This window comes from Podarcis filfolensis, assembly GCF_964270895.1.
Source record: "Podarcis filfolensis genome assembly, chromosome: 6".
Lineage (NCBI taxonomy): Eukaryota > Metazoa > Chordata > Lepidosauria > Squamata > Lacertidae > Podarcis > Podarcis filfolensis.
Window position 1 is genome coordinate 55,707,773 of NC_139609.1, and position 22,484 is coordinate 55,730,256.

The 22,484-nt window shown below is 40.4% G+C and overlaps 1 protein-coding gene and 1 long non-coding RNA gene across 19 annotated transcripts in view; one reads left to right on the top strand and one right to left on the bottom strand.

Moving 5' to 3' along the window:
• ANKS1A (ankyrin repeat and sterile alpha motif domain containing 1A) overlaps positions 1-22,484 on the top strand; it is a 119,193-nt gene that overhangs the window by 91,949 nt on the left and 4,760 nt on the right. For 11 of the 18 annotated variants that reach the window (XM_083617958.1, XM_083617946.1, XM_083617941.1 and 8 more), the window contains 10 exons: positions 10,294-10,392; positions 13,192-13,341; positions 13,490-13,597; positions 14,172-14,336; positions 16,977-17,102; positions 17,819-17,890; positions 18,336-18,422; positions 18,901-19,038; positions 20,579-20,749; positions 21,794-21,892. In XM_083617958.1, coding sequence (XP_083474084.1) covers positions 10,294-10,392; positions 13,192-13,341; positions 13,490-13,597; positions 14,172-14,336; positions 16,977-17,102; positions 17,819-17,890; positions 18,336-18,422; positions 18,901-19,038; positions 20,579-20,749; positions 21,794-21,892 — 1,215 coding nt within the window. The remainder of the gene's footprint in view (positions 1-10,293; positions 10,393-13,191; positions 13,342-13,489; positions 13,598-14,171; positions 14,337-16,976; positions 17,103-17,818; positions 17,891-18,335; positions 18,423-18,900; positions 19,039-20,578; positions 20,750-21,793; positions 21,893-22,484) is intronic. The other 7 variants (XM_083617947.1, XM_083617948.1, XM_083617942.1 and 4 more) reach the window with 1 other exon arrangement.
• On the bottom strand, positions 8-10,285 carry LOC310764376. Its single transcript, XR_014549130.1, has 2 exons — positions 9,931-10,285; positions 8-4,999 (listed from the first exon to the last, which is right to left on the bottom strand). It is a non-coding gene; the product is annotated as an uncharacterized lncRNA (long non-coding RNA).

A 22,484-nucleotide genomic window follows, 5' to 3' on the forward strand; every position in this document is an offset into this window, starting at 1 on the left:
AAACATCTTCCTTTCGAAGGTTTTATTTTTAAAGTCGGGTGACTCCAGTAGTTCTCACCCCATACCTGATACAGCATTGTGGAAATATTCAGTAACCTTGTAAGCACAGTTAGTCAGTGGTTTGGACTACGTACTCCCAAGAGGCAAGCATGGGCTTGGTTTCATTTTATAGAACACCCTGCATTCCTATTCACATCTATTTAATTCACTAATGAATGGGAAAACAGAAGTTTAAAAATACCACATTGATAAAGGGTGATATTCATCATAGTGCTAAGGAGATTGTTCCATCAGCACAAGTATTTTCACATGTTTGATTGAATGATTCCTCTCCTCACCCTACGTTCTCCCAACTCCCCAAAGCAAATTTGGTGAGGACATAGGGGGACATGGGAAGAGCAGAGGGGGCAAAAGGTTCGTTGAATGTGGCACAAAGCATTTTTCTCATCTTCAGAAGTTTCTGATCATTCTTTTTTCTAATTCCATAATGAAGGTTCCATTAGTAAAGCATATGGCGAGAGATGTTCGGGACAGTTCATGTTAATGTTGTGGGTTTTAGACCCACACACTGATCACCATGCATGCAGTAGAGCCTGTGATATGGCTATACACATGTACCGAGAATACCAGTCCCAACTTCACCTAAAAAAAGAAAGAGGTGAAAGCATTATGGAAACCAAGTATATCATTGACACAATTGTACGCATATATGTCTACCTCACTTGTTACTGTTTTTGTATACTTGGTGACAGGTACACAGGCTACTTCCAGATTCCCCAATGTGTTAGTAGTCCTTGCTGCTGTTGTGATGCGATTAAGTTACTGCACAGTATTGCTCATTTTGTTGGAGTACCACTTTATTGCTTATACAACACATTAGCAACATATTGATGTCATTTGGTTCTATTTCATTGAATTTGGTAATTTCCCCCCAAGCATAAGCTTCTCGATTGTTCTCTGTTCCATTTTGCTTTATTCTGATACAAATTTAGCTTCAGGGATAGCATGTTCAAGATCAATTTGACACAATGACCTCATTCAGAGATAATACTAGGGTTGCCATATTTCAAACAGTGAAAATCCAGACAGAAAAGTTGTTGAGGTTTTCTGACAAATTCACAACAACCAAAAGTTTTGGAGCCATTTTTAAGGAAAATGGCCCAAAATGACAATGCTGACATGGGTTGCCATATGTCGGGATTTTCCTGGACATTTTTGCGATTTCCACCCAGTCACTGCTTCCAACCGCAGTATTCCGAATATGTAGGGAAAATTCCAGACATATGGCAACCCTAATAATGATAAACATGAACAATCTTGAGCCAGCCTCAGGATCATGCCCATCTATTTCCTGCTACCGTCTAGGTGCTAGGAGCTGATTAGAAGCTTTTGCTTCCAAATCTAACTAAGTGCATAACTGGTGGTTATGTCCCATCAACGATTGTGTTCTGCAACAATCCAACTTCAAACCTCTGTTTTATTAAGATGGCTTGTTTTAACAACACATAGGTAATATTAACCACAGTTTAGAGTTTGGATTAGTGAAAATGGAAGTGAAAGTTTCTGATCTTCAGTTTGAGAAGGGGAAGGGGGAGTGTGGGGGAGGGGGAATGCTGGGAAGGGGGAGTGTGTTAACCCATGGCGCACCCAGAGTTGTTCACATAATGCTAAATCATAGTTTGGCATTGCATCCAAAAGAGGACAAAGTCTGTAAATTGTATGTCCATGAATGTGGTTTGAAATATTCTTGTATTGCTGAAATGAAACTAGGGCAGAACTTTAAAGCAGCCTTGCAAATAAGTTCACAAACATTATCCTATCATAAACTTTACTAGTTTGCTATAGGATACAGAGAGTTGCACCCCTGCTTTAGCCTGTGGAAGAGTGAATTTTGGTTTCTACTGGATGCAGAAGAGGAATGAAGCACTCTGCCTGTCATACAGCAGCCCACTCACTCACCTGCATTCATTCCTTCTCACCTATTGCTACCAGATGAATGCATAAATATAAGGCTGCTTTGAAGCAAGAAAACTGCATACTTAGTATAAAGGTTAAAAAAAAAAGTTCCTTAAGAGCACTAAAATTTTGGCTAAATCTCTAATTTTATGCACTGTGTGATAACTGTTGTAAGCATATGACCTTGCATAGTATGTAGGCATAATAATGGCCACTCATTTCTTTAGAAGGGGAGGGGCATACTATTTGTCCTGTCTTAGGACAGGGGGGAGTTGCCTGATGCCATCATTATGGCACCAAACAAAAGTATTCCTCTATAAGCAGGCCTTTGGCCTGCCTTGGGCAAGATAAAGCAACTAGATTAGATTAGATTAGATTAGATCAGACAGACAGACAGACAGACAGACAGACAGCATTCCTATAGCAGTTGTGAGTCTTTTAAGAAAAATCACAAAATAATTGTCCCTCATTTTAACTAAGACTATATCTGAGACTGGGCCTTTAGACCTTACCAGATACTGTTGTCATCCCTTCAACATGCACACTGAGTTCTGAAGTAGTTTCCTGTCTTTGCCTTGGTGGAAAAGGACTTTCTGGTGCTGTTGTCATTTTTGGCGAGACTTTCTTTAGAAGTCATTCTACATCAAGTACCATCTCAAAAATTACCCTGTTCTCTACATTGATGGAGAGGACATTTTATTCAACAAACTGTTGGCACTGGCGGAGAAAGAGGTGGGGCAGGGGGAGTGCACCACCCCCAGCACCACGATCCCGGTGGGGTGCCATCATGGCTCCTCCCCCCCGCGCTGGGCGCCACACCCCGGCAGGCAGCAGGCCATGCCCCACGGGCAGTGCACCGCACCCCCGGGACGTGCACCAGCCATACCCCCGGTGCCAGAGCATGAAGCTCTGCCACTGACTGTAGGTGAATCCTTCTGAAGATTGTGGAGAATGAGACTTGGAGGGGAAAACAGTTTGGCAATCAAAAATGGACAGTGTAATTTGTGACTGAGGTTCTAGTTAGTGACCATTATCCCTTCTCAGCATTCCAAAGACAGGCAAACATTTTTATCTGTACATAGCAATACAAATAAAAGCAGAAGGTAGTCAAAAGAAAAAGAGCAAACATATCATAGGGAAATGATAATAAAAACAATAACCCAAATTGTACAGAATGACGCCTGGTATGCAAAATAACAGAAGTAGCAGCAGGAATGAGTAGATGTACCAAAGAAAAGGAACCAAAGCATACCAAATCAAAGAGCAGTTCATCTAGATGAAAACCAAACCATCAACAAAGACAGACTTGAGATGTTTTCGCCAAGTCTAGCTGCTTTTGGGGAGATGAGCTTTGGGGTACTGATAGCAAGGAATAGATCTCTTAAATTATTCATGAATGAATAATAGGTGAATGATAGGTCATGATTGCATTATAACATTGTCAAGTAGGAGTGTCAAAACTCCCTTAGATTGAGTAATAGTAATGTCTCTTCAAAGGTTTTTTAAAACAACAGACACCCAGATAGAACAGCCCATAACACTTTGTACTATTTTGGTTCACATGATTGCATTAAGAGATTTCCTGCTAGGTTTTGTCTGTCTCCAATCCATCTTGTTATCAAAAGCTTGTAAGGAAGGACCACCTAGTGAACACTTCCCTCTGCTTTTAAATGTGCATCTCCTCTCAGAACCAATTAAGTAAAAATGCCTCTTGCCTCCCCTATGGATTTTCTACCTGTGTGTTCAGTTCTGCCTGCTTATCAGAGAAGCTAAAATAGTCTTTGCCATTTAGTCCCGCAGAGCCATGTTGGGCTCTAAAAAGCAGAGTGGAATTCTCATAGGCAGCCTTAGGGAAGTGCCAGCTCTGTGCTTAGGTTGGAAGCGGGGGGCCTTTTTCAGCAAAGGAAGACGGACATTTCTCGGGGGGAGGGGGGACGGGACACAATTCAGCAGGGCCAAAGGTATAAGCCTGTAATGATTTCCTGAATATTATGCTGTGCGTGTTAAGTACTTTTAGAATGGGGATTCACAGGATACATGAATATGGGGATGGTTCGGGGAACGAGGAATCTCCATAAGATGAGCATATTTAAATACTGCTCGATGGTTCTTGGATCTATGATGAGGGAAGTAGCCCTGAAAAATCCTCCCATCAAATTTTTGATTGTGAAAATTATTATTCTCTCCTACTGTGCCCTGAACCTGAGTCCTTTCTGCACTGCAGCCTCTGCTCCTAAAATACAGTGGTACCTCGGGTTAAGAACTTAATTCGTTCTGGAGGTCTGTTCTTAACCTGAAACTGTTCTTAACCTGAAGCACCACTTTAGCTAATGGGGCCTCCCGCTGCAGCTGTGCTACCGCTGCGCAATTTCTGTTCTCATCCTGAAGCAAAGTTCTTAACCCGAGGTACTATTTCTGGGTTAGCGGAGTCTGTAACCTGAAGCGTCTGTAACCTGAAGCGTCTGTAACCCAAGGTACCACTGTACTAGTGAAGTGCTAACGTATGGGACAGAGACACTGCTGATCCCAGGGCAAGTGCCTATTCAAGTGGAGCTCTCAAAGCTGCTACTGCTAAAAGAGAGGCCACTTTCTGAGGTCTAAGTAAAACTAGTCTGGGCGGATCTTAATGCTAAGACCTTGATTGTTGGCATTGATAATCTCAATGGGTGTCACACATTTTATGTTAAGGTTTGAGAGGTTTTCTGTACACCAGGATTGGGGAACCTGGTGCCCTCCAGTTGTTGTTGTCCTTAGTCCCAACCGGCTTGGCTAATGGTAAGAGATGGTGGGTACTGGAGTCAAAGTACACCAGGAGGGCCACATGTTCCCCACCCCTGCTGTAGAATAAAGCCTCTGAAGTATCTGCCTTATCCATCCAGACAGCAATGCACTTCCTTCAAAATATCCACCTGTTTTCCCCTGGTGCCAAAGGGTAATTCCCTTGCTGCTGCAAGCTGGTGGTGCATAGGTGTGCTTCATTTTGCTTTAATGTGGAGAAGTCTTGCACAGAGATTCAAGATGAGCAGCAGCAATGTCTGCAGTACTGATTACAAGAGCAAAAGCTAACATTGTACAGTATAAGGGAAACCGTAGGCCAAAACAGTAGTTTTAATGTAACAAGACCTGCATTACAAAGTCTCATTTAAAGCAGTATTTTGAAAAACGATAACCTAAACCAGGGGTTGTCAACCTGGTGCCTACCGCCCACTAGTGGATTCTAGGTGGGCAGTAGGGGGTTCTATGGCACAAGCTGAATCCTCCTCCCATTGAGCACTGGTGGGCAGTTAAGAAAATTTTACCATCTAGAAAGATGGATTAGTGGGCGGTAGGTATAAAAAGGTTAACTACCTCTGACCTAAATGTCTTAGCCTTCTGCTCTGTAACCTACCTATATATGTGCATTCACCAAGCCTGGTAGTGGCACATATGTGTGGAATAAGCATGAGACTATATGGATTGACTGCACTGCACTGTCTTCTACATAAGCAGTTTTTGCTTAGCGTATAACGTTGTCATTCCTATATAGTTGGTATAGGTTTTTTTGGTATTTTGAAAGCACCTTTCAGTAGAAGAGGTATCTGAGTCATCTGGTGTTTCATACCACCTCAAAGACAATCAAGTTAGGCTTTGAAAATAATTTTTCTCATGTGTATCAGTATGCTGATATTTGAGTCTTTAGAGAGTCACAGAAGTTTCACTGCTGCTTTACTCTTTAAAAGGATGGGTGGAAACAGCTGCCATCAACTCTTTCTCTTCTGTACTCAAGCACAGTTGGAAAGGTACTGGCTTCCACCATAGCATTTATTATTTTTAAAGTAATCCTTCCAGTTTATCAAAATCTCAAAGGTTGGATCAACATAATGTTACAATCCCTATAAACTTTTTTCACCAAGATATATATTTTCTGACTGCTTATGTTGGCAGTTCAACAAATTCAAGATGTGTCCATTTTTTGTGTTGCCCTTTAACAAAATATCACTATACGTTGCCCTTTAAAAACCCACAATGACTCAAATGAAATTAATTGTTGTAACGGGGAGCACATATATTGGAGGCCTGGGTTCTTTCTTTCTTTCTTTCATAAAACTGAGCAGACCATGTCTTGAGTGCCTTGCAATAAAACATACATTATAATTAGTACAGTGGTACCTCGGGTTACATACGCTTCAGGTTACATACGCTTCAGGTTACAGACTCCGCTAACCCAGAAATAGTACCTCGGGTTAAGAACTTTGCTTCAGGATGAGAACAGAAATCATGCTCCAGCGGCACGGTGGCAGTGGGAGGCCCCATTAGTTAAAGTGGTGCTTCAGGTTAAGAACAGTTTCAGGTTAAGAATGGACCTCCAGAATGAATTAAGTACTTAACCCGAGGTACCACTGTAATTATAAGCTGTGTGCATGGCACCAGAACAGGCAGCCTCTGTGCACGGTCAAGCGTGGTACAAGGGGGTAAACATCTCTGGACATAAACAAGAGGGTTGTATCCAATGCTAGTCACACTCAGAGCTGGATACAGCCCAGACTGCCTTGCATCCTCTCCCTGAGAGAAGTCGTCAAGAAGTTACCTGCATTGTACAAGGGAAGGAAGCCCATGGGCATGCACTGAGTGCAATAAAACTTACTCTGCTTGCACAACCTGTGCTACCAGACTTCTGATACAACAAATGTTAGCATTTATACCCGCCCATCTGGCTGGGTTGCCCCAGCCACTCTGGGCAGCTTCCAACACACATAAAAACATAATAAAATGTCAAACAATAATGTTTAGCATTAATAATAATAATAAATAAAGCATCAAACATTAATAGCTGGCAAGGTTTTTGTTAAGGAGTGTGGCGGCCATTGAAAGGGGAGGGAGCATATATATACAGCACCTTGCAAAAAATGAGAGAGAGAAATTAGTCATGGTGTTGTCTGTGTGATACACTAAGCAATATGATGAACCTGTGCAGCCTATGCTACCAGACCTCCTCCATGAACAATTGCAAAGCAATGTCTACAAAGGTGCTTTTAGAAAACCACAAACTGCAGCACTTGGATGGTTGAAGTATGTATACAGCCTGTGTAAACATGAGCAAGTCACTGAAAAGGGCACTATGTGCACCCATTGAAATGGACATTTCATTGAGTTTGATTTATTTGCCTGTGAGATGTACTAAATGAATGGTGTATGGGTGTAATTGGTGATACTTCAGATCAAAACATGCAGGCAGGTTTTGTGTTTTAGAAAATGGCTGTAGCTGCTGTTCATCATGAGTTTACCAACTCAAAATGGAGCAAACATTGAGCTTTTCATTGCAAATGAAGTTATTTTATTAAGATCACAAAATGCCCTTTATTTCTTAGGATTGTTTTATGGCAAAAGAGATAACCATGGAAATTAGTACAATTTAGACAAAAAAACCAGTTGTCCTTTTACCAGAATATTTGACATCATTGCAGATTCGGTGGCTAATGCAGCTCAATGAAAATACAGAAAAGGCATTGCAGATATATTGTGGATACAGCCATGTAAAAATTCTCCATTAAACAATATCCACAGCAAACAAGGCAAGCAAAAGAAGTATCTTGTGCTGTGTTTACTCTGTGCTGTCATACAAAGTGCATCATGGCCTACATCAATGTGCAATTACTGCTGTCATTTCATGTGTGAAGAAAATGGTCTGGCCTTGCACATTCAGCAGATGGCAAATTCACTCTCAAATGGATCTCTCTCTCTTTTTTTTTCCTGTTTATAGTAAGCAGCCTTCACAAGGGTTGGTTTTTCTAATAGTCTCCCCTTTATTGATAGAACTGAAGAGGGATATAATTAGGAATTAATGATCACCAGTTAATTCCCATTTCTGCCCCTCAGTGGTTGTTGTTTACATGTGTTGATAGCTGACACAAGATGGGAATTTCAAATTGCTATGCCATTATATGATAGTGGGGGTCTTCGTGTAAAAGGAATGGTTGTATGCCTGTGCTTAATACAGCAATAAGGCATCCTAGTGCTTTTATCTAGATCTTCTTTCACTGTGTGTGTGTGTGTAAAAATTACTGTAGTACCCTAGGAATTGTCTTTTACAAAAAGTGAATCCATGTTGAATGTTACCTTTTTAATGTGGAAGAATTATACTGGATGCCCACCTTTTTGTCAAGATAAAAAAATCATGTTCCTTTCTCTATGCTTTTAGCTATTTATATGTACTTTAGCTCACCTTTTCAGCTCTCTGTCCATTCTCACATTTTAGTTACAGCAAGCACAATAGAGAAAAGAATCACATATAATAGTGTGGGAAACTGTCTAGTTTTGAATGTATATATGAGCACTATCTAGCACAACTGGACAGTAGTCTGGGTTAGCTAATCTTAGTTGCAAAAAATGAGCTACAAGATAGCTTTGGTTTTCTAATCGCTTCAATAATAAAAGGGGTGTTCTGGGCTGGATCTGAGCTGTAAGAAAAACAAGATACATAGTAAAATGGCTGTTGAATATTGCCTTTGCTAAGCACTATGTACTCATTCATTCATTCCTCCACACTTCACATGTGGAGATAATGAGCTTTGTAAAGAGTGTAATGATGAAAGTCACTCCTCTAGAGAGGGCTGGGTTGCTTCCATCTCCATGGAGACGCATGATAGATTACAGTGAAACTGACCTTCCCTGGATTGTTGGCATGCTCTAAAATAAATTCAATTTTCTCTCTCTGGCCCTCAAGGGAATTCAGGCAAAGACGAGCTTTCCATGCATGCCAGTGCAGTGCACTAGCAAAGCTGACTACGAGGAAAGGGCAGGCAGATGAAGCTGCGTCCAGGTATACTGGATTGTTAAACTATGATCAAAGGGGTGACTGATGAAAGCGAGCATGTATGAAATGGGAAGGTCATGTAAATCAATCTACTGAAATTTATTGGACGGAATGAGATGCAGTGGGGCCAGCAGTGAAAGTAGGCTTTGGATAGCCTGAATCAAGCAGCTGGGACGTATGCAGTGCACTTAACAAAAAGGCTCCTTTGATGCAGAGGCAAGGAGGTGAAAGGGGGAAGCCTTCAGAGAGAAAAGAAGGAGGGATGCAGTGAGATTGCAGAGCAGCAGAAGGTAGCAAGGGAGCCCATTGCTGGAGAATCCATTGGTCTTTGCTTTAGACCTTGGGGGCCAGGGTCATTGAGAGTGGGAACAAATAAGAACTCTATGCTGATAAGTGTCCATGACTACAGATTCCACCCCCCCTCCTATAAAGCTTGAAAAGTTTCAGAAAAGGGCAGTCAAAATGATCAAGGGTTTGGAGCAGCTCTCCTGAGGCAAGATTGCTTTTTAGCTTAGAGAAAAGGCAAGCTGGAGAAATTATGGAGTCATATAAAATTATGCATCATGTGGAGAAAAGTGGATAGGAAAAAGTTTTTCCTTCCTCTCTCATATTACTAGAACTTATGGTCCATTCAGTGAAGCTGAATGTTGGAAGAAAATACTACTTTACACAGCACATGGATAAACTCGATAGTCACTCCCACAAGATGTAGTGAAGGTCGCCAACTTGGATGGTTTTGAAGGATTAGAGAATTTCATGGAGAATAGTCAAGACAGCTGTGTTCTACCTCAACTGCTATAGGCAGTATCCCTTAGAATACCAGTTTTAGGAAATCACAGATGAGAGTACTGATTGCACTCAGGTCCTGCTGTGACGATAACCAGATTACTCCTGTTATTTTCATGGTTGTTTAGATTTCTAACTGTGTAATGTTTGCCCTGGTGATACTATCTTTTGTTACAGTGTGTTATAATAACCAAGCAGCAGCTAGGGAGGAACCATGATTTTTTATTCTAAGGGCTCTTGTGATGCTCTCAATTTTCATACCTGGGCCAAGACTGAAGCTGTGATCAAATATTGATTCTGTACAAAGGTAATGCCAAGAAAAGCTGAATTATGATCTGTTGTGTGAATTTATTCACTTCCTTCATTCTGCTGTTACATGAGGAAAGCATGCATACCTTAAATCCTGTTCTTCGTGCTAGAAAGTAGGCTCCTTCCACCGTGGCTGCTGAGGTTCCATTGGGGTTTCTCCGCTACATCTGCAAAGCTATCCTCACTGCTTTAAGAACTAGAAACATTTTTTTAAAATCAAAGCTGAGATTCCCAGAGTGTCGAAGTCTGTGCCCAAATTCTGTATTTACATGGAGTTTTTGCATGGTGCAGAGTTGTGAAACAACAAAGACAGTTTTTATTATACAATCAAAGACCTGGTAAAAACAAAAATTATGAAACACAGTTTTTATTGAAATGCAAAGCTGCTGAGCTTCATTTTTGTGCTGTTGCTGAGCCTTATTTCATGTCTGCCTCTTGTCTTCCTACAGGGCAGTAATGTCATGGAAGATCAGGACCTTCGAGAGATTGGTATTAGTGACCCACAGCATCGCAGAAAACTTCTTCAGGCAGCACGGTCTCTTCCTAAGGTTAAAATGAATTTGTGTTTTCACATGCAAACATAATTTTTAGTATTGGAATACCTTGAATTCCATAATTATGAGTGAACAAATAATTTTACAGGAGGAGAAGCAAATAATTGCATTCTGCCATATTAATAGACATTGCAAGGAGAGGGCTTAGTATTGCTTTCCTATTAAGCATGAGTCCAAATAGTGGAGTCAGAATTGTGTTGAAAGATACATGTTTTTTTGCAGCTTCTAAGTAAACTGAGTTAATGAGAAGATATCACCAAAGCAGATGCATGCAAACATTGTGAACAAATCTCAGTTTATATCATGATAAAACTAAGATTAAAGTAGTCAGGTTCTGCAGGACCTGACATCTTTCTGCAGGGCCTGCAAGACAGAGTTGTTCCACCAGGCCTTTGGTCAGGGCGCAGCCTGACTCCCTCCTCTGGCAACCTGCACAGAATTTTGCTTAACGGTTGCCATCAATTTGATTTTAATTAATTTTTATAATGAAATGTTTTTAGAATGTTGGATTATTTGATTGTTTGATTACTTGATTGTTGTTAGCCGCCCTGAGCCCGGCTTCAGCTGGGGAGGGCGGGATATAAATAAAATTTTATTATTATTATTATTATTATTATTATTATTATTATTATTATTAGAGGTTAAAGACTTCCTGATTTCACAACAGGTTTTTCCTCTGTTTGTGTAGACAATGGAGGGTCTCCATTCTCCCAGAATGCCATTCGAAATATTTCTATATTTAAATGTCCTTGTCTGGTTCTATTATTGGAAATATAGGGTGTTTCTATATATTACAATTTCACATAGTCTTTTTTAAAACAATGGAACAGGAAGGTTTTAAACTGAGTGAAGTGGCTCCTCCTAGAATAGACATTTTAATTTTACATTCCAAAACAGCCTGCTTCTTACAGAGCCAAGTAAAGTGGTTTGTTTGTTCAATAGTGTCTGCTTTTTAAGAAGCAAATTCCATAGCAGGAAGCTTACCATGAGGTTCTATATTATGCTTTGCCATGAAGAAAGCTTTTGGTTGTGCTACCAATTAAAAGTTCCAGAAGAAGCTGAATTTCTGATAGCAATAGGATTTAACCATAGATCCATGTTGTTACACTGCATGTTTTCCCCTGGATGAATTCAGTTAATTGCCTGGTGTTGTGCATTGAGCTTGCTCCCTTTTCCACAATGGGTCAATGAAAGCCTCTGGTCATTGTGGAAGGGTGCATTTCCAAGAGTGAGTTTTGACAAATTTTATCTCTTCAGGTTCCTGATCATTGTCCCTCCTTATGTGAGACTGTTTTGGTTCCACCAACAGTCACTTGCTAGATTAGACCAGTCCCTCTTGGATTTGTTCTACTTCTCTCTGCAATGGTTACTTTGCCATTGATTTTCAAAATTTTGATCTATTGCTGACAACTGTACCTTTAGTTAATTCACTTCCAAGCCAACTCACTTCAACTCAGGCACTTAAGTAACTGTGGGGTATAATGAAACATTACATGCAAATACATGTATTTTTCCCTACAGAGTAGAGCTGTAGAGTGAGTGCTTTGGATTAAAAGCAGTTTTAGGGAGCACATTAGAACAGAGAAGCAGCAGGTGAGGAAAAAAATGAAGAAGCTCCTCCCATTACTCCCATGCTTAATTTCCCCACTCATATTCACAAAACAGCTTGCGGGGGGGGGGGGGAGAGGCACCGCCCTGGAATTTCATGCATTCTGTAGTTAGCCCTAGTGGCTCACCTCCACTTAATGGAGATAATACTTCTACCTCACAGGGAAGTTATTAATCACTGTATAGTTGCTACAACCAAATACAGACTGGAGTTACACAGTCAAATGAAAATGGGATGTATCCAATATTCTCTGTCTAATAATGCAAGGGCTCTTGTGCTAGCGGATGGACAAGTTTTAATTTCATGCAACAGAAGAATCCAATTTAACAGCTGCAGTAGTGAAAATTTGTTGTGCAACAAAGTTACCAGCAACCCACTTGCAACAATGTTCCACTGGCCAAAAACTTTCCAGCTGAACAAGTAGAGTGGTGCCTTGGTTCTCAGACTTAATCCGTTCCAAAAGTCTGTTCTAAAACCAAGGTGCGCTTTCCCATAGAAAGTAATGCAAAATGGATTAATCCGTTCCAATTTTACTATCTAACGAGACCATTGATCCATAAAATGAAAGCAATAATCAATGTACTGTACTATAAAATAAAACAGTATTGTAGATGATAAAAATTTAAATTAAAAATTTTTCTTACCCGCACTGATGATAGTCATTGTTTGGATGGGAGGCTTTTATCCATTTCCACAGTCACACAATCAGTCAATCAATCAGTAGCTGGACTGGGATCCACACAGTCACAATAACAAATTAACTGAAAAAGCCTCAAAACAAAAAATGCAAAATAAATAGCAAAAACAAAAGCACCAAATATAAGCTCCAAATATCACCTTAGAACACTGCAGTTGGACACGGAAGGCTTGAATTACAATGGGGGGGGGGGAATTAGCAGTGCAACAGGAAACAGGGGGACACAAATTAGCAGCGCAACGGAAACACGCGGGGACTCAAAACAGAGCACGTTCGGCTTCCGAAAAAAAGTTCAAAAATTGCAACACCTACTCCCAGTTTTGCAGCGTTCGGGTTCCAAGTTGTTCATGAACTAAGCTGTTCAAAAACTGAGGTACCACTGTATACCGCTAAGTGACTTTTACTGTGGGTTGTATCCAACTTAGCGCTATGTTTACACCTGATTCTTACGCATCTATAACACTTTTCTGTCTTGCTCCTTCTGCAGGTGAAATCTCTGGGCTGTGATGGGACTCAGCCTTCTGTTCCTGTATGGCTTGACTCCCTGGGGCTGCAGGATTATATTCAATCATTTTTGTCGAGTGGCTATAGCTCTATAGACTCTGTGAAAAACCTCTGGGAACTAGAACTAGTAAATGTAAGTTGCTAACTCTGTTCAGTTCCAGTTAAGATGAAAATTCTGGTGATTCACAAGGTGAAAGATTGCAGCGCTGTGTTAATACTGAGAAGCCACCATGTAGAAAGTTTTTTGTAGCATGTTTTTCTGACGTTTTCTTTCCCTGCAGGTACTTAAGGTAAATCTTATTGGCCATCGTAAGCGTATAATAGCCTCTCTGGCAGACAGACCATATGAGGAGCCCCCACAGAAACCACCACGGTTCTCTCAGCTAAGAGTGAGTCATCGTTTTTAAGAAAGAATGGGGGGAGGTGGCTACAGCATTTCTGTCCCCAGTGGGTCTCGCTTTTCTTTCTACACACCATTTTAATTAAACTTTGTTTGAGACTGAGCACATGCCTCTGGATTTTGGAAACCATTTGAAAGTTTAGAACTCAGGTGCATCAGAAGAGTTCCAGGTGGACCTCAAGTCACAGAATAGAAATGCAACATTTATACTTCTGTCTCTACAAAGTAAACAGCCCCAAATTAAATCAATTTTCTTCATAATGGATGTTAACTAAGTCTCATTTGAATTTATCGATATGTTTTGTAACATTTAGAATATTATGTACTTTTATAATAAGTTAATGTGAGCCCTTTTGAGTACAGTTCATCATGGAAAAGCAGGGTATAAATGAACTAGACTTCCTTTTTACTGGTTATGTTGACCTTAACGATCATACTAAAACAAAAAGGGGGGGGGGACTGAGCCTTGCCTGATAGGGGCATTTTTATTTATTGTGGGCAAGTTGCTCTGAATATACCCTGTGAAAATCTAATTCTCGTAATGTGTACCACTCTGATTTCAGTGCCAGGATTTGATATCCCAGACGTCTTCACCCCTAAGCCAGAGTGACTCTTGTACAGGGAGGTCTGCAGATCTCCTGCTGCCTTTGGGGGATGCTGGAAAGAAGAGACATGAGAGCAGCCATGACATTGCATCATACCCCAGAACAGAGAGACTCAAGGCACAGGTATTCCATTTTTTTTTTTCTTCTAGAAATTCTTCTATTAGCTTGTAAAACAGGAGTCTCTAACCTTACAGCTGTTGTTGAGCGGGGCATGGAGGGGAATGGCTGGATGGCTCTGGTAAATTAGAAATAGATTGTTATGCTCTAAGATGGCTACCTGCTCTGGTGAGGACATCTGAGGGGCATGACTGACATTGGTGGGTGGAGGCATGAAAGCCTTGCAGCTGGTTTGGTTTCCACAAGTTGGGAAATGGCACTGTGAAATGTAGCAAGAAGAATCAAAGTTACTTTATGATGGTAGTAGAAGAGAGGGGGAATCTCATGGGAGCTGTAGCACAGTTTCGCCGACTGGAGACCCACAGTAGTGAAGTATGGCTGCTGCTGCTGCCTCTGCCACCCCCAATATGGAAGCAGATTTAGTGCATTGCTGCTTATCACCAGTATTTTATCCTGGAACTGCCACTGATCACTGCTCAGACAGTTGTGCAAAAAGTACTGGTTTTTAAGTCTCTCAGAAACTGTGCAATTGCCATGGGGAGGGGTGTCTAGTTATGGGTGTTCCCAGTCTTGACATTATTAACATTATTATAATTGCTGAGATACAGCAGCCAGTTTGTCGCTGTTTATCAAGCTTTGTCTGCCTTTATATCTTGTATGTTACAGTGGAAACGTGCCTGCCTAGTTCAAGACATTTTTAGAGGTAGCCAGACACTACCCTAGTCACAAGGATGGTATTGTGTGATGCTGTTTTGACATTTGTAATAGCCCATGTGAGCCCACTTGCCAGATGAGGTTCAGTTGGCCTTGCTGTCTGCTGCTTTCATTAAACTGATTAAGATAGCAGAGAGACTGTTTCAGCACTAGCCCCCAAACTCTGGAAGACACCAGCATTGTTATCTTATTAAAAAGACAGTAAAACCTTCATTTTTCACACATTTAAATGAGAACATAAATGTTCCATGGATGCTATGTCTTATACAAAAATTTTGGTCTTCTCGAATGGTTGGAAATTAGAGAAATGGAAAATAAGAGGGCAGGAAATCCAACAAGTGAAAATCTATAGGTATCTGGGAATCTTATTCCAGAGCAATTTAGGGTGGGCAAATCATCGCACAAATGCCATAAAACAGGCAAAGTGCACCTCATCAGCAGTTACCCGTTTTTATTATCAGAAAGGCAATCAATTTATTCCTGCGGCCAATCAGATATTCCAAACAAAAGTGCAATCCCAGATATTCTATGGAATACCGCTATGGGTCCAAGCATATAATAGTGATTTAAAAAAGATTCACTCCAGCTTTCTGAGACGTATTCTTGGACTCCCAGCTGTGATCAAATATGAAACAATGTGTGCAGAAATAGGCATACACACAATGGAATATTGGGCCTGGTCCTCCTCAATAAAGTACTGGTTACGCTGCCATTTTCGCTGCCCTCCATCAAGTCTGCTCGCTGATTTGCTCAAAGACTCCTACAAATCAAGATGGTATCAGTACCTCGAAAAAAAGATTGAATCTTTAGGCATCGAGCTGGAGCCCCTGTACAATTCTAATGAGCAATACATTTTCCATAATATCCTAACTAGACTAAAGGATGTCGAGAGGCAAAATATTATGGCAGCTGTAAACAAAATTTGTTCGCCCATATTCTATGATTTAAATATCTTAGATAGCAGAGCCAATTACGTCACCAAATTAATAATTCCAGCCCAACGTAGGGCTTTTATGCTGGCCCGTTTGAATGTTTTTCCCTCAGCATTTGTCAGGGGAAGATATCAAAACATCCCTAGAAACAAGAGATTCTGCAGATGTTTTATGAATGTCCCGGACACGGTAGAGCACATTCTCTTTCAGTGCCCATTGTACAGTACGCTCCGTCAACGCGTGCTGTCCCCTCTTTTGGGTGGTCTGGAGCCCCAACAAGGTGAATGTGTGGGATTCTGCCTATCCGACGTTGACCAAAGGGTAACGGCGGGGGTAGCCGAGTTTTTGGTAGCAGTCCTCCAAGGAGCAGGTTAACAAGGAAAACCACTGATTTTATATGTATATAAATATATATGTATGTAGCCAACTGCTGCCTTTCTGTATATATCTCAAGGCTTTTATATGTTACTTTTTCTTTTATCGTTTTGTCTGTATAATGCCTAATAAAGGTTTGAATAAGTAAGAATAAGTAAGCTATGTCTTATATGTGCTTTTCCGGTGATAGTTGTTTGTTTTATTTATATTTTTGTAAGTATATATGGCTTTGAACTATGTGGAAAAGTGGTTATAAAAATATTTATCCTATTATGCATTTCCCTAAGGCTGTTGTCACACTTGGGCCTCCCAGCTGCCTTTGCTTCCCTTCTCTGCTTCCATCCTTCTTGTGGGAGATTTATGATTGACAAGTGCATTGCCCATGAGATTCCCCCTCTTTTCTACTACCATCAAAGGGAGTGGGAGCCAAAAGGATTTTCCACCTTGGTCTGTTGGGTTGGGGGCATTGGTGAGGTCTGGGGGTGGGGGAATTGGTGAAGGGTAGGCAGGGTTGTAGACGAGCTTGGCAAGCAACTTGAGCAGGCGCAGAGCCCTTGGTAAATATGCTCAGTAGAGCAGGCATCCCAGACCAAATTCTGACTATAACTGCAACTTGTGTTTTCAGGAGGAACGCCGTGAATCTAAACTTACACTCAGACCCCCTAGTCTGGCTGCTGCTTATGCCCCTGTCCAACACTGGCAGCATCAACCAGAGAAGCTTATATTTGAATCCTGTGGGTATGAAGCCAATGTAAGTATATTCTAGATTAATTAAATTAAGGTTGATATAATAGCCATCTTCAAATATCTAAAGAGCTGTCACATGGAAGACAGAGCAAGCTTGTTTTCTGGTGCTCCAGATAGGACTCAAGCCAGTGGATTCAGATTACAAGAAAGAAGATTCCCACTAAACACTAGGAAGAAGTTTTCGATGGTAATAGCTGTTCAACAGTAGGACAGACAACCTCAGGAGGTGGTGGACTCTCCTTCATTGGAGGTTTAAACAGAGGTTGGATGGCCATCTGTTGGGGGATTTTTAAGCTGTGATTTCTGCATTGCATGGGGCTGGTCTAGATAACCCTTGAGATTCCTTCCAACTCTACAATTTTATGATTCTAATTCATCTGGTGCATAATCTTGGTTCTTCCTGTAAAGCATGGATGAGGAACCTGAGATCTTCCAGATGTTGGACTTCAATCTCCATCATCCCTGACGGTTGGCTATGCTGACTGTGGCTACTGGGAACTGCAATTCAACAAGATTTGAAGGCAACAGATTTCCCATCTTTGCTGGAAAGCATGGTCCTGCCACTTACATAATAGCTTTTACTTAGTACAGTTTGGCCTTATCCAGGCAGAGGTTTATAAGATTGCCTGGTTCCTTTTGGAAGCAAGAATATCTTCTCATCTTTTGGGGTACAAATATTTGTGTTAATAGTTGCTGCTACTGTTCCCCTGTTTCAAACAGTATCTAGGTTCCATGTTAATCAAAGATCTTCGAGGGACAGAATCTACACAGGATGCCTGTGCAAAGATGAGGGTAGGTGTGCACTGTGTAAAATCAAAACTTCTGATACCAATCTTGAAAAGTAAAATGTGTTGTGTAGCTCAAGATTTGGAGGCTGCTGCAAGCACAAGATATAATAGCCAAACCACAAAACTTCGAAATTTCGTAATTGCCCTACAATTATCTGTTACCTTGTTTTAGTCAACTTGTTTGGCAAATGTGTTTTCAGCTGGTATGCAGTATTTACTGCTAGGGTGTGTAAAGTCTGATTATACCTTGTTGTATATATATTATATATATACTTCACTGAATTTTCATTGCCTTCACTGAATTTTCAATGTATCTTTAAAAACCTAGCATAGTTCTTCCAAAACCTGATGCGGATTAAAAAAAACACTTGCCTGTATACTTGCCTGTATACTCCATCCTGAGAAATGTTTTAATCATGCCTCTTAATGAGTTTTTTTCTTTTACAAAGAAATCAACAGAGCATATGAAGAAGACCCCAACTATAATATTATCTATCACTTACAAAGGAGTGAAATTCATTGATGCATCTAACAAGGTGAGAACGATCTTAAGCTCATAGTTAATACTTAAAATCTTGAATGTCAAGTGACAGTGACATCATGGAAATTAATCTGTTATGCAACTACCCATTCCTTATCAGTAAATACATCAAAATGTCATGGTAAATCCTATAAGAATTCCCACTAGAGAAGTTAGGTAGAGATTGATTTTTCCCTTGTATCAGTTTTTCAGATAGTGCTTGTCTGTATTTGGACGCTGCTTTTGTTGCTGAAAGAATGTCTCAGAGTAGACGTATTGAAAACAATGGACTGAAGTTAGTCATAGACACTAATTTTAATGGATCTGCTCTGAGTAAAAGTTAGTTGAATACCACCCAGGGTATTCTAACCCAAAATCTTAGTTGTTATTTAGTTGTAAATAAATTTAATGAAAAGTTATTTTATTGTGAATAGTGTTTTCGTAAGATAATCTCAGTTACTGAGCAAAAAAAGCTGTTTGTTTCCGTTTGGCAGAATGTTATTGCTGAGCACGAAATCCGGAACATCTCTTGTGCTGCACAGGACCCGGAGGATCTCTGTACATTTGCCTACATCACAAAGGACTTGCAAACTAGCCACCACTACTGCCATGTCTTCAGTACCATTGATGTAGTAAGTAATGTAGAATATAAATGGCTTGATTCTTTGCTTTGTATTTTGCCTTGCTAAAAATAATCTGTAGGTAATTGGTTTGCAGCAAAAAGCTTTTGGAATGCTGGAATTCATATATGCAAACATGGGGTGCAAGGATTTAAGCAACATATGCTGGACTTTCCTCCAGAGTTTCTTTGCCCTGAATGTGAAATGGCTAACAGTCCTGGTACTCTCTCTAACACATTTAAAAATCCACAGTGCTTTCTCTACAAAATATAGGGTATAATGTGTAGGAAGTGAGAAGTAAATACTGGAGGTGTATCAAATGTTTTATATTTGGATTTTAGAACTTGCATGATAAAAAAGATTTTCATGGCAGAGCTATGTATGTTGCACAGAATTCTGAAGTATGTTTCTGCTTTTTGTTACAATCCTGGACATTAACTGCAGCCATAGGCAACATAGTGGGGTGAGGGAATAGAGTGTCTTCCCATACAAATTGCTCACCTCCCATCCATTACTTGATTACTTTTGGTTACACAGTAGAAATACTTTTCAAATTCACTACCCCCAAATGCACTTTGCCCTTTCTGTGCCCTCACCAGTATTTTTCTTCTGGAACTGCCACTAATCACTGCTCAGAGAGTTGTGCAAAAAGTGCTGGGTTTTAAGCCTCCCAGAAACTGTTCAATTGCCAGGTCAATCCAGTGTTAATAATCCAGAGGGGCTCCTAAGTCCTGAGAGCAAGGCAGTTGTACAATACCAGTACTAGCCTCACAAAGCTTAGGGCAGTAGCCTAACTTGACTGGGCAGAATTCCTTCTTATGGCAGAATCCTTTCTTTCCTGTGACTGGTGTCAGCCAGCCCAAAGTCGCACAGAACAAAGGGATAACTTTAAAAGGTACCCGTCAGAAGCTGTTTGCTCAGACAAACTTTGTATTTCCACAGTGGCTTTGCTCTCCAAAGAAGGGTTGGGTGGGCTCTAGATGACTGTAGATCTCTGATCCTCCGTCCACCTTACAGGTACTTGGTGGCCAGGCTATTGAGTCATGTCTGCTGACTCTTGAGATATTTTCAAAGTGTGCTGTTACATTTTGCTTTAGGGAGATTTTATTGTTTTACCTGGTGTTGTTGTTGTGTGGATATATCTTGTATAATATTTTTGTAAACCATTTAGATACATTTTTCATATGAAGCTGTATATAAGTATATGAAATAAATGAAGTTGGGAGCTCACAGCTTCCCCCTCTTTAGTCCATGTGGTGGAGAGGAGGATGAGGGCAAAGCTAGAATTAGCCGACTCTAGACTGTCATTTGCTCTAGCTCCACCTACTGTTTGCCTCCAGCCTTCTGCCCTACCAGTCCCAATGGCCATCACTACCTCATTATACAAAATGGGGCTTATTCCCTACTTTTTACACACAGGATTGTGATATAAAATGGTCTTCAAGATACCAGACAGCACTCAGCACTCATTTTGTTTGTAGAAAGAGACTAGCATCATAACTCTTGGCATTACTTTCTGAAGTAAGTTATACTTTGTGTTTCTTTTCTCAAGAATCTAACATATGAAATCATTCTGACATTGGGACAAGCATTTGAAGTAGCCTACCAGCTGGCCCTCCAAGCCCAAAAATCAAAACCTCCAGGTGCTTTGACAGCTGAAATGATAGAAACAAAATCTTCAAAACCGGTGCCTAAACCTCGAGCCAGCATGAGGAAATCAGCAGTACGTATGTTAAAAGAACTTTGGTTCTTTCCTGTAGTTATGCTAGTTTTTGACACGATGCCTCACCACAGCTGATTTAAAAAATACTGTAAAAATAATACATTGAGCCTTTTCAGGTAAGTAAGATAGTTAAGAGCTAATTAGCTGACCAAGTAACAATGAGACAATAGAAAGAATTGCAAATTACTGGAAAGGCTTAAAAGTATACTAATACAAAGATTTACCTTTTTATTATATATTCACTATTTTGACAAGGGCCAAATACCAGAACTGCTCATTGAAGTAAATCAGAGTGTTTGCTCATATTTTTTCCTGAGTTAACTTGCATTCCTCCTGCATGGTAATCCTGTGTTTTGTCTTGACAATGCTGATATAGTTTGAAAGTGAAAAAAAAAAGATGGGTAGTGGATGGGAAATACTTTTGCAGAAAAGGATTCTCTTTCACACTACCATCTCATGAGGTGGATTCATGTGTCTGATTGAAGTAGTAAAGTCCCAGTTTACATACCACTGAATGACAAAGGTCTGCCTGCCGTGAGGCATTTCTCAACAGTTCTAGACAACATATATATTGGAGCAAAATCTGTTAAGTTAAACATGCAACCACTGCTTGGCTGAAAACTGTGCATGATGAAATGCAATAAAATGAGAACCCATGAAGACGCAGGACAGTATTTTTGCTATCAAGACTGTTTGTGCTGTAAAGTTGTTTCCCCTCCAAATTGTTGCTTGGGCAGCCTACACACTATACTGACACCCTAAAATGAATTTACTGCTCTTAGAACTACTAGTTGCTGGTGCCTTGTGCACACAGGCTTTCTCCCTTTCTTTCTGAAGTTTCCTCTGTAGGACTGACAGAAACATGTAATCAATGACACATTTACTAAGTACTTCATTTCTTTTTTTCAGCAGTTCCCATAAAGAGTCCTTGTCAATATAGCAAGGAAATAAACATACCAGAGTACTGGCCCATGTGCTCTCTATACTTGTTGCTCTCCTTTAATGTTACCTTTTGTCTGTGTTTTGCTTGCTCCCGTTCCTCAGGTGCCGCTCCCTCCCGATAGTCGCTGTTGTTACTGTCACACCTGTACTACACACCGTCCCTCCTATCTGCCGCTGCAATCTGTTAGTCAAGGAGCTAAGGTCTTTACCATTCTTGCAGTCACATGTCTCTCGTTACAAACGTTTTCTGTTATCAAACCAACTCACATTCAGTGATTCCCTCATTCTTTCCCCTTAGTTTTGCTGCTCTGTCTATGTTCCCTTCTGTCTTGACCTTGCTAGGTTAATTCATTCAAGCTTTCCTATACATTACACAAGAGGCGTTTCAAGGACAAGCTTGTAACACTTCTCACCAGCATAAAATGTTTCTTTAGTGCAACATTTGCCGAGTTTTACCATATTAAAATCAATTTAACATTCAAGGAGAAGAGTTCTGTTGTTTAAGAGAATATATCAGATCATAAAAACCTAACCTTAGATAGCTGAATATAACACTTTAAACTCCAAATAAGCATTCTGTTTCTAGTGAATTTCAACAAACTGCTACCTTGAATTGATAATTGATTTGGGCTTAAACAAAATTTAATTTGTTCTTTTTCCAAAATGAGCTGTATCTACCGTATTTTTCGCTCTATAAGATGCACAAGACCACACGACACACCTAGTTTTTGGAGGAGGAAAACAAGAAAAAAAATATTCTGAATCTCAGAAGCCAGAACAGCAAGAGGGATGG